The sequence below is a fragment of the Drosophila montana genome, unplaced genomic scaffold (assembly GCF_035044405.1).
Source record: "Drosophila montana isolate Dmon_TW-CO22-7 unplaced genomic scaffold, ASM3504440v1 contig_3266_1, whole genome shotgun sequence".
Taxonomy (NCBI): Eukaryota; Metazoa; Arthropoda; class Insecta; order Diptera; family Drosophilidae; genus Drosophila; species Drosophila montana.
This window is the reverse complement of record NW_026998148.1, coordinates 36,016-48,130: the sequence shown is the minus strand read 5'-3', so window position 1 is coordinate 48,130 and position 12,115 is coordinate 36,016. Positions and strand designations below refer to the sequence as shown.

Here is a 12,115-nt window from a genome sequence, read left to right as displayed (position 1 = left end):
GTTCGCATGTTTTAGGCGTAAGAATTCTTTTGCAATTTAATTTTGTTTTCATGCTATGTTTTTTGGGCATGCGCTATAGAAACGATTTTCCCTTTTTTTTAATTAATTTGACCTATCAAATCTGAAACGCCGAAAATACGGTTACAAAAACCACCTTCGTGTACTTTGTAGGTGCATATTTTTTTGATCACTCACATCATAAACATTCATATTACAGATAGCTCCACATAATTTGAAGCTTAGCTTGATGATAATAAAAATAATTAGTAAGTTTTTATAGCTCGATTTGAATTCAACTACGAGTCATTTAGTGTTATTTTCAGCTTTTTCATATGAACAAGAAGCTACTGCAAGTTGCGTTAACTGAAAACTCACGTTCACATTGTCCACATGTGATACCAGGATGATTCCGCCCCCGTTCTTCTAAAGGCGATGGAACGCGCTGTAGATCAAAAAATCGAGCGAATTACGCTGTTCCTCTATTTGTAGCTCTAAAATACCGCAACCATTGATATAGCTATTTTTAGGCAATATTTGCTTTTTATTTGTGCAAAATCATCTCGATTCTCTGCTGCTAAGCCCGCTTGGCATGTGATCTAGCGACCTGTCATATTTTTTGTTTCAGTTGTTTATACAAATGCTAATTTATTTAGATAACATTGGAATCACCGTAAAAATATATGAAGTTTGTAGGCTTCAATATATATGAAATCTTTTGATTGCAAGAAAACAGTTTGTACGAGTATGAAGGAGTTTTGAATGTCTTTTCATATATGTAGGTAAGAAACGGCGTGCGAATGCATTTGTTTTACTCAGTGAACTCTCTGACCGTGATGTTCTCTTCACTCGTGGCGCTGACGGAATATAAATTAGTTTTTAAGCATTTTAAATGCAATGCATTCATCTTAATGTCTTTTGGTGACTGCTACAATTATTTCATGATTTGTATACCCTGAACCCATTTAAAATCGGTAAACAGGGTATATTGTATTTGTGCAAGTGTATCTAACAGGCAGAAGGAAGCATCTCCGACCCCATAAAGTATATATATTCTTGATCAGCATCAATAGCCGAGTCGATCTAGCCATGTCCGTCTGTCCGTCCGTCCGTATGTATGAACGCAAGGATCTCAGAACCTATAAGAGCTAGAGAAATTGAAATTTTAGCTGCAGGTCCTCCTAGTCCCCGCGCAGATCGATATTCGATAACTTGCCCCGTTTCTAAGTAATCGATAAAAATCGATATCGAAATCCTGTTTTTTGACCAATTTCGGCAAATAATATAAGCTAGAGTTACCAAACTTGACATGTAGCTTCTAGAATAGTATATATATATATATGTAGTATTTTTCATTTTATACCTATCGCCTGTCGGAAGAAGAGGGTTCAGGGTATCCCCTAGTCGGGAGCTCCCGACTAGAACCTCTTACTTGTTTTTTATATTAGCTTTTAAATAAATTTAAGCGTATTCCAACAGTGTTGTACATGCAAGCATTTGAAACACAGTTTGAAGTTTGATAGAGTGAAATGATCTTAATTAACAGATCTTAAATGGCCGATGCTTGATGTAGAATATTCTCGAATAAATCCATGAACCCAAGTAATACGCTGTGGATTCGGGCACAGGGAATCTTCTAATTGAAAAATGTTGACTAAAGCCTGAAAATTGGTTCAGTTAACTTTGCGTATTTGTTTCTTTTGAGAAATTGTCCACATATACTCATATATTCTATAAAATTAAATATTTAAAGGGGTCTAATGAATTGTTTTAAACATAAGTAAAACGCCGAACTTTCATCTCATACTCTTGTCGGGTCGCTTTCACTTTTACAATACGTATCAATGGTTTAATGTAACGTAATATTTAAGACTCTCACCACAAGACTAACTTGAGCAAAACCCTGTTATTTAAAACTTTTTGTTCTTATACTTATTTTCAATATCTGTGCAAAAAAATATAACCTTAGGCGTGGAGTTCAAGATACTAAATGAACAAGTTATATCTAAAATTTAAGCACAAAACATAGATTTTCCCAAAATCTTAACATCCTTTCATAACCATTTTCATAATATGTAAAAACTCTGTTTCACTCTATGAACATGCCATTATTATTATTATATTGTTTTGTATTTTTGCGCGATATTCAGACCTTTGTAATTCTTTTTACAAGTATTAATTATTATTTAGCATCGGCCAATCGAGTACAGCAATCGAATACGGCAATTACATCAGCTAAAGTTTATGTTAAATATATAAAATATACTTTATTCAAATGAACTAGAAAGCTAAGCAGCAAATGAAAACTATTGTAAAATAAGAGGCTCTGTTTAAAAGTGGAAACTCAAAGATAAGTAATATTCTGTATATAAATGCCCGCTAAATAGAAACAAGAACTATATCGCCCCAAAAATAAAAAATAATATGCCTGCTCTAACTATCTATCTTAATAGCAAGTGTCATGTTTTTAAAATTATTTAATGACTTAGTCATGATCGTAGATAACACCATTCTATATATAAAACTGTAAGTGCGAACTACATTTATATATATAAAAATAATGTATTCCCGTTAAGTGAAAATATTGCTGCGAAACAATTCTATAAATCTTTTTTTTCCGTTTATCAAAACAAGGGAGTTAGCAGAAAAATAAACCCAAAAAATTACCTATTAAAGTACAATATTTCGTTTATTTGTGTACTTTTGGCTTGATGGCATGCGATGTTTACGCTCAGCATAATTAACAGATTTTTGATAATATAAATTTAGAAAATATACCAATCTAAGCCTTTATTCTTAAACCTACAACGATAATGTATATTATAATTAAATGAAAGTGACTATAAAACAACGTTTGCGGAAATTGGACAAGCCGCCTGCCTGCTCTAATAAACCTGCTCTAAAGCTGATGTAATTTAAACCGGCTATTGCACACTAGGTCAAGTAGATGGATGATTAAGAAAGATAAACTGCATCTCTTTAATAATTGTTGTTCGATAAGTGCGCATGCACCAACGCACACGAGTGCGATATCGTAATACTTGCTTGGCTAACAGATAAGCTACAAATATATATATAATGTATGTAGGACTTTTGTGAATGATAAGGGGTCGCTGGCTAGTTCTAGCGCCCCAAAACAACTTACGAGAACTAGGTGCAGTTGAACCGACCGACTGCCGTTCTGAGCGCACCTGTTGCCCAAAAGCTCTCTTTCCCGCTCTCTTCTGTTATTCCATCATGTTGCGGTCTGATTAGATTAATAGGTATATAAAAATATATAACCCCTACATGTCTATCGAAGTTTGAATCAAATTTTTGTTGGGTGCGCTCGCACTAAAGTTAGTAATGGGTCAGTCCCAACCATATGCAAACACATCTATTTCATATGATATTCAATTTTGTATTCAGTTTTTTTGTATTTCAGCTTTCTGCTATTATGGCACTTAAAACATATAGAAAATGAGATTATCGGTAATGCATAGAGTGTTTTTTTTTTACACAGGAATAAGTTACCAAAATGTCTCCCTTACGCAATATACAGTTTAATTCTTCTTTTTTTTTCTGCTCTATTATACAAGTCAATAAAATGTAAACTTTTGTCGTTTGACGCGAACATTTTGTATATATTAATATTACATTTTTATTTCTCGCATGCTTGATGTCAAAATATTTCGTACAAATGTATAACATTGTTTTATTTTTTGACAAGTCGCACAATTATTGTCATAGATTTTTCTCATTTCGATTGTTTACATTTATTGTCTTTTAAAAACTTTTGAATATATTTTTATTTACAGTTTGTACTACGGAACATGATTTGGCCTTAATAACTATAGACTTTAAGAATTAGAAGCTAGTTTAAAATAGGATCACATAGCTGGTTTTATATTCTACAAATATCATTTTATTATGGTGTGTTATATATGTACAATTATGAAAATCACCCCAGAGCGCAACATTTTTGTTATAAATCTAGCTTAAAAAATTTGTAAAGCTGTTTTGGTTTAAATGTGACTTCAACTTATATTGTGTTATATGCCGTATATGGACTTAATTTCCGGCATAGGAACGTTTAGGATGACACTTAAGAAATTCACTAAATATTCTTAAGTCACATTAAAGTCTTTCCACAGTTGAAAATTAAAAGCCACTTTACTCGTCTTTCTTCCGCTTAACCTTTCCTTCTGTTTGAATAGTTGAAGTGATAGCCTCGATACACTCAGCAATTGTCGGCTCGGATTGGTCAGAGCTGTAATCTTTGCCAGCCATGCGACTTAACGTGAGTATGTAGGAACAGGCTACACGCAATACCGATAGCTTGGATAGTTTTTGGGAGCTAGCATATGCTGGCACAGCGTGCCGTAATGTCTCATAGGCGGCAGAAATTGTATGAACCCGAGTTCGTTCACGAGCGTTTGCCTCAATTCGGCGCTCGCGTGTCATATTTTTATAGTTCCGTTGCTGCGGTCTTGAATGGGAATCACTGTGATCAGCTTTGCATATGTCCTCAATATTTTGCTCTAGAGTAGTATCGTTGCATGCGTCGTGTTCTTTTTTATGGGTCAAGGTTTTCTTTTCAGACTGGCGATTTGGATTTTCCTGCCGTACACTGGTTTCAACGTCATTGGATTGCGGTTTTCTTGCTATCAATGCCAATGGTTCTTGTTGTTCTGGCTGCGTTGTGAGGGCGAATGCGCGATGAAGTGTAGTAACACCGGGATGACGCACAAAAATGTGCGCAGGATTTGGCATTATATCATGTGGTAGCATTTGACTAGGGTTACACACGTGTGCCGTAGATAAATTGGTATGATGGTTGATTTGGGGCGGTGACAAGAGTGCTGGTGGCGTCAACATAACCGCGGAGTCAGCTGAAGAGGAATAACGTATTCGCTTTTTAGGCGGACCCGACGCTGATAAACATGAACTAATGGCTAAAGATGAGGCAAAATTAGTTGACGCCAAGGTTGGATCCACGACTTTCGATGGCTCCATACTCTTTCGTTTATTGCGGACCAGCAGAGCGGAACTCTCTTCTTTGACTGCGCCATATTCATCCGTCGATCCAATAAGAGATCTGGCACGTTGCAGGGCATGTTCTAGCGCTAGGTCATCACCGCCTTCGCTTTCTGAGCTAGCCGAACAAAAGCCAGCGTCGCGATCGTTGGAACTGGGTGAATCTAAAAGTAAACGAGACAACGAAATCTATAATCTTATTCACAGTAGGCACTTATATGATATCGACTTTCTAGGTTCGAAGTTACCAATATAATTTCTCTTTATAATATAGCTTAAGTACTTTTATCAGAATCCTGAAAGGATTGTATACCTACTGCATGGGCATAAAAATTGTGTTATTAGCCTCGAAACCTTTTGGAAAACTAAGATCATATTGCCTTTTCGCCTCTCTGTAGATCCATTTGCTTTAAGGCACTACGTCTCAATATTCAACAAATCTATTATCCATTCTTAATAAACTTTTATTACACTGATGACCGAATATTGAGCAGCTTGTGGTACTCGATCGCGGGGTTCCTATGTGTATATAAATATTTAAAATCAAATAAGTAATACAATATAGTTTTGACTATGAAGCAATCGTGCAGGTCGCACATTTTCTGGTGCATTTTTATAGCCTGAACCCATTAAAAATGGGTAAACAGGGTATTATCTATTTGTGCAAATGTATGTAACAGGCAGAAGGAAGCATCTCCGACACCATAAAGTATATATATTCTTGATCAGCATCAATAGCCGAGTCGATCTAGCCATGTCCGTCTGTCTGTCTGTCTGTCTGTCTGCCTGTCTGTCTGTCTGTCCGTCTGTCTGTCTGTCTGTCCGCCTGTCTGTCTGTCTGTCCGTCCGTATGTATGAACGCAAGGATCTCAGAACCTATAAGAGCTAGAGACTTGAAATTTTAGTTGTAGGTCCTCCTAGTCCCCGCACAGATCGAGTTTGTTTCCGATATTCGATAACTCGCCCCGTTTCCAAATAATCGATAAAAATCGATATCGAAATCCTGTTTTTTGAGCAATTTCTGCAAATAATATGAGCTAGAGTCACCAAACTTGACATGTATCTTCTAGAACAGTATATATATATATGTAGTATTTTTCATTTTATACTTATCGACTATCGGAGGAAGAGGGTTCAGGGTATCCCCTAGTCGGGAGCTCCCGACTAGAACCTCTTACTTGTTTGGAGATTAATTAGTTACTGTTTGTGTTATATTTTTCGAACAAACATATTTCAATGCAAGCTCTTATAAATATGCTTGCCTGTCTTTGTTCAATTGGTAAATTCCGAAAACGCAAGCAACTGTGTCATATTTCAGTCAGTCGGACAAGCGAGTAAAAATAAATAAAGCTCAAAAATTGTTAAATTCAAGTTATTCATCGCAAACGAAAATAAACCAGTTTTCACCAGTCCATTCGATCTCCCACTGACCTCCACAATTTACTTAAAAAAGTTTAGGCACAGTTTACTGCATTTCTTGGGAGCCTGGAGAAAAACGAAGTTCAAATTCAGAGGCAATCACCTCAGTACGTCTATAGATTACTATCGCCGGATAGCTTATTGACGTTCCCATTAGATTAGCTTATTACTGGCGAATCCTGGAACCTTAATTAACTTTACAAAGAGGCTGAGTGACATACTCGAGCTCAAAGTTAATGAATTCGTGAACCAAAGAAACATTACTAAAAAGCATACATACATACATTGCGTTTCGCAGATTTTTAAGCTTCCCATTTTCACACTAATACACTATATTTCTACTAAAGCAGCCGCACGCACAGACACATGTGACTGTGTTTTTTTTATTTAATTTTTTTAGCATGTTGACTCAACTATTTATAACCATATTATTTTGCTATCTTAGCTAATTTTAGACCAGAAAACGGCAGAGCGAATTTAAAGCAACTGCAGAGACAGGCTGTACAAATAACAGTAGCTAAATAAGTACACACATACGTTTGCATGTATTGTGTACTTAGATAAACAAATTTCGAGCTCAACGTCGACGTCCAAGTGAAAACACCTGTATTTAGTGTAATCTTGGACATCGCATCAAGTGAAATAATGGCATAGAATAATATTTTCAAAAAGAATTGCTGTCACTTTTGAATCTGTAAGATAAAGGGAAAATATTTCATCGTCTTCAACTAAAGTTGTGTGGTGTGATTGTCGCTTATCTAAAAGTTAGGAGAAAACATTATTTTAGTTAATATCTATATACGTTTCTATCAGATTCTTTTATATAACAATATTGAGTTGTTTTATATGCAAATGTTGCGCTTCTCAACTACAAAGCTTGTCTTGTGATTTTTGCGAAATAAATTTCATCCGTTTGGATATAATTGGCCTTTATTTCCAAGAATGAATGACTGCGAGTGAAACCTATTTTAAAAAGGCACATTTCAAATATATGAGACTGCAAAAACTCTGTGCTCATAGTAAATGTCAGCCAAAGGTTATCAGACAAAGTCGTCTGCCCTACACTGACTGCCTGTTGGACTGCTGTCAGGGTTCCGTGTGTGGGAAGCGTGCGGTTATCACCAGAGGTCTACGCGCGAAGTATAGGCGCATTCGAATATGATCTTGTGTTTGTTATAGTAACATGACGTGTCATTTTTATGAATGAAACAAATTAAAAACGAATATTAAGGTAAATACATTATTTTTAAACGTACTCTAAATAAAAGTGCACCTGAACTATATATCTTAATTCGAGAACATTTCACATGATGCCCCTCTCTCTATATTGCACTAATGTTACATTTAACATGCGCAATAGTTCTTCAATTGTGAAACTAATTATCTGGCAGTTTAATTCGATTGTTCCGCCTCTTCAAACCCTCTCAGATGCATTTAGTTGATCGCAAAATGTGTTGACTAAATATTTGCATGCTGTAGTTAAAGAAATATGGTAGATGCGGTCCCGTAAATCGAATCGACAGCAGATGTTTTACTACTCAAATATTGTTTTATCATTTGTAACTCTGAGATGTCAATTGTCAGCGTAATCGATAATATATATGTATGTATGTATATAATATACAAATAGACTCGCAGCCGAGTCAAAGCTACAGCTGGTAACTGCTGGTCAAATCGGATTAATTGCAGAAAATCGCTCAAATGTATCTGAGAGGCTGCCATAGCTGCATTGTCGCGACGCGTAACGACGCCAGCAGTCCACAGTCTACCACCCCCCCACTCTGATGCGCTGCAGTCAAGGGCCGGGTGGCTTGAGGGGGATAGGGCGATTTCACGAGGCGACAGACAACTGAACCCCCAAAACTAAATGTGATTGCCAAACGGCGCCCCTTTCGGCTGGCGCCGGCGGTTACAATGATGCTCGTCCGACTGGTACTGGTAAACAATGTAAGGCAAAAATATAAAAATAGTTAAGCGAGAGCGATGATTCGCCTTGTAAGCAGTGGTTAAAAAAACCTTGAATTATAGTCCACAAAATCGGAATTGGTGCAATATTTGAATTCTGCAATACAATTCCTACATAGAAATACTTCCACTTTTTAGTTAAGTTAAGACAATGCTTTAAAATAAGTTACGCGTCTAAGTAGATGTTTAAATAAAAACCTTATACTTTGTTATCAATGTTATCAATATTATGAGAAGGGAACGCATTAGGAGACACTTCAATTAATTAGTTTCTATATATCTTCAATTATAACTAGAGAGTGACTTATATATATTATAAAATAATATATTTACTGTTTGTACACAGCTAAATTTATGGTATCCGCTTACCAAGCGATATTTTTCCTTGTTACATTTTTTTTTCCGAGAGTTATTAGCTGGCCATAAGTTATACGTGGCGAATTTAAATGGCCAGTGGATTGCCACTGCTTCAGCGCTTTTGAAACAATATTTTAGCAGCTGTTTTGAGGTTTATTTTGTAAATTGCCATTAACCATGTTTTTGCAAGCTTTTTTATTAAAACTATTGTAATACGTTTGTACTGTGTTTGCTATTAAGGATTGCGCATTTGCGCAGGAAAACAAGACCGTCAATAAGGCATATGATAAAAAAAGGTTTGTGCTTAAAAAATAATATTAAATGTAGTATTTGTTGAATCTTTTACATAATATGTAAAACATTTTAGCCTGACTGACTGACTGAACGCATAGAATAATCCAGGCCTCTTTTAGAAAAATTCCTTGTCCAAGAACGCGTTAACTTAAAAAAGTATAAAACGGTCTGTGACATACGGGAACAGTTCAAATATATCAACCTAAATTATTTAATTTTTTTTCTAAAATCAACAGTAACAGTAACTTTATAAATAAATAATTCATCGCCAAACAAACAAGTTAATTAGTTTAAAATTGGGTAAAAATAACTTTAAGATATGTTCCTTTTTTACGTTCTGTATAGGCAACAGGTGGTATTGTCTTATATATACTTATATATATATATACAGTATGCAGAATTGTCAGTATCGTACCTTTTTTGATGATAGCTTCCAGCTCCGCTGTGTTTAGTTGCATGTATAGTTTGTCTGTTGCGACGACTTCCATATTTAAAATGAGGGAATTTCTCAATATATGTTTGGGGGAACGCGTAATCCACAGAACGAGTTTGTAAATTATTTATTGTAAACTATTTCTCTTCCTTTATGGTAACACAGAAATTGATAAGATATCAATGCAATAAATGATATCTAATTAAAAATTGCAGTAATTGGTTGTGAATAAACTCCAGATAAAACTTTGCAACGCTTTACAATTTTTGTAGACGTAAATACATTTACAATATATATTAAACACTTTTCAAATTGTTTTCACTTTATACCGCATTCTTTCAGAACACGTCCGACAGTCAGAAACACAGCACGTCTAATAACCACGGGAGTATATTTCGTTTTGCGAGGACCAAACACGCTCGCTTCATACTAAAAGCAACACGCGGTCGAACCGGTTGCGTTGCAAGTAGAGGTGAGTGCGTGTCAAACTATTCAGTTCGAATCGTATGAAAAAAGTAACATTTCTTACCGATAGTTCCGTATATAAGTGCTATGAAAATGATATTAAGAGTATTATTTATTAACCCAAGCAACTGTTCATTATTATTGGGGGAAAAAGTTGACGGAAGACAGAAAGAAGCATTTACATTTTGATTAAATTTAACAATGCTCGCCTGTCTGCTTGAATGAATGCATGGATCATAAAGAATTTAAAATATAAGCATTTTTTGGTAAAAATTCTTGTATACTTTTATACAAGAATATATATCCGTCTAACGATATCTTGAACATTTAAAGAGCCTGAGCCAATTCAATTGAATCTCGTTTAAAATATATTTAATGCTTAAAACACTCAGTATGAGAGCTTGAACCTTGGTATTTGGAAAATACCCTAAACATATAAAATTAAAAAAAAAAACGATAAGATAATGAACTCAATAGTGATTCAAAAGTGAAATTTTCAATTTAATAATAATAGCAGCCTGAATTTTTGTACGTGTACAAGAATCTACGGATTTTTTCTTATTTGGAGCTGGCAATTTATGTGAATTTAGCAGAATTATATATTGGTCTTACATTTTAAAAGTTACAGCACAATCGAAACAATCCGTACATCAATGCACATTTACATGTATTTTGAATACATGTTGTTTTTAAGATCATAGGTAAAATGATCAACCTTACTGTTCAGTTGCCTGAATGTCTGGGTCAATTCATTGACCGGGGACTGCTTTTTGAATTTTTCCGTGAACTAAAGCTTCACGCGTCATTCTCTAATTAATGTATATGTAGTTAGATTATCATTTTCCATATGCACATCGCGCCGTCAAACATGTTCGATGCGACGTCTTATCGTTGTGTTTATGAATGAAGCTATATAGCAAAAGGTTCAGTGTTTCTCCTAGTTGCGCATGAATGTTTTTGCCATTAGTATTATGTACAGAATATGTTCTGATATTGGAGAATCAAATTACAGAATCTGCAAAACGTATATACTAAGATATTTATGTGCATTAAGTTAATGAATTATTAATTAAACAAATACAAATACTTAATTAAAAGTAAAATGTCAATTAAATTTATAATTCATTCAATACGTTAATACACTTGCTTTGCCTGAAAACTGAAATATATGCAGTTAATAATAATAATTATACTTATTATTATTTCTATAAAATTTTTTTTGGCGACCACCAAAAATGTCACAATATAAACAAATGTATGTATAGTTGCTCAAATGTCTCGGAGTATACATATGCGCAGAGGTGGGGTAAAATTGTACTGTGTCTGTTACTGCGGTGGCGCCAGCTGTGTCATATTTTCAACTGACTTTTGAATTGCAGCATCTGCAGTTCTATATGCTTATAACGAAGGGAGTCCGCGACTGGGACTGGTAGACATACATATTATGGCAGCACTGGCATAACGTCTGCCCTCTGGGCTGACTCTGGTCGGCGGCTGATGATGATGATGCCACATGCAAACGAGTTGTTACTAAACCGACTTTTGTGCCAGTTGTCGGGTTGTCATCGTGTTTGGTGTTGTTGTTTTGTTTTGTTCGGCGGTACTACGCTTGCCTAAAAGAAAAGTGAATTCTGTATGCTTTAGGCGGCATTCTTTAAACAGATTGAATTGTGCGGATTTCTGGGGCCTTAGCTTCGCAATCTTAGTCCAACCCCAAACTTAACTCGATCGACCAACCGTTGCAATAATGCGGGCACATTGTGCGCTTAGTGTGAAGTGAATTATAATGAGTCCGTGGTGTGGATGGATGCTGCGACTATGGATGCTGCCTCTTGAATAGCCAGTCAGTTTTAACGCTGCCATGTGGAATTCCACACAATTGGTCATTTCCCCACTTCTTTGCAGCAGTTTTGCAACGTTTGCAGCACAGCCAACGTCCGTAACAACAGCAGCTTGTATTGCCGTGTGCTGTTTACATAAATCTCAGGCGCTGGCAATGGCGGCTCGACTCTTCATTTTTTTTTTTTATTATCAAGATGCATGTAAAAGCGCTTGCGTTGAGGATGCTCCACACAAGCCACACAGCCGCCCAAGTCTATGATTGTCCATGACGTTGGCAGTGAGCAGCCAACACTGTTACATGTAGCTGTGCCACACGGACTGCCCACG

The 12,115-nt window shown here is 35.7% G+C and overlaps 1 protein-coding gene across 1 annotated transcript; it reads right to left on the bottom strand.

The window, feature by feature from the left end:
• Positions 1-3,440: 3,440 nt before the first annotated feature.
• Positions 3,441-9,850, bottom strand: net. Its single transcript, XM_064690511.1, has 2 exons — positions 9,464-9,850; positions 3,441-5,177 (listed from the first exon to the last, which is right to left on the bottom strand). The coding sequence occupies exons 1-2, from the start codon at positions 9,534-9,536 to the stop codon at positions 4,150-4,152; spliced, it is 1,101 nt and encodes a 366-aa protein (XP_064546581.1). The 5' UTR covers positions 9,537-9,850; the 3' UTR covers positions 3,441-4,149.
• Between the last annotated feature and the right edge of the window lie 2,265 nt (positions 9,851-12,115).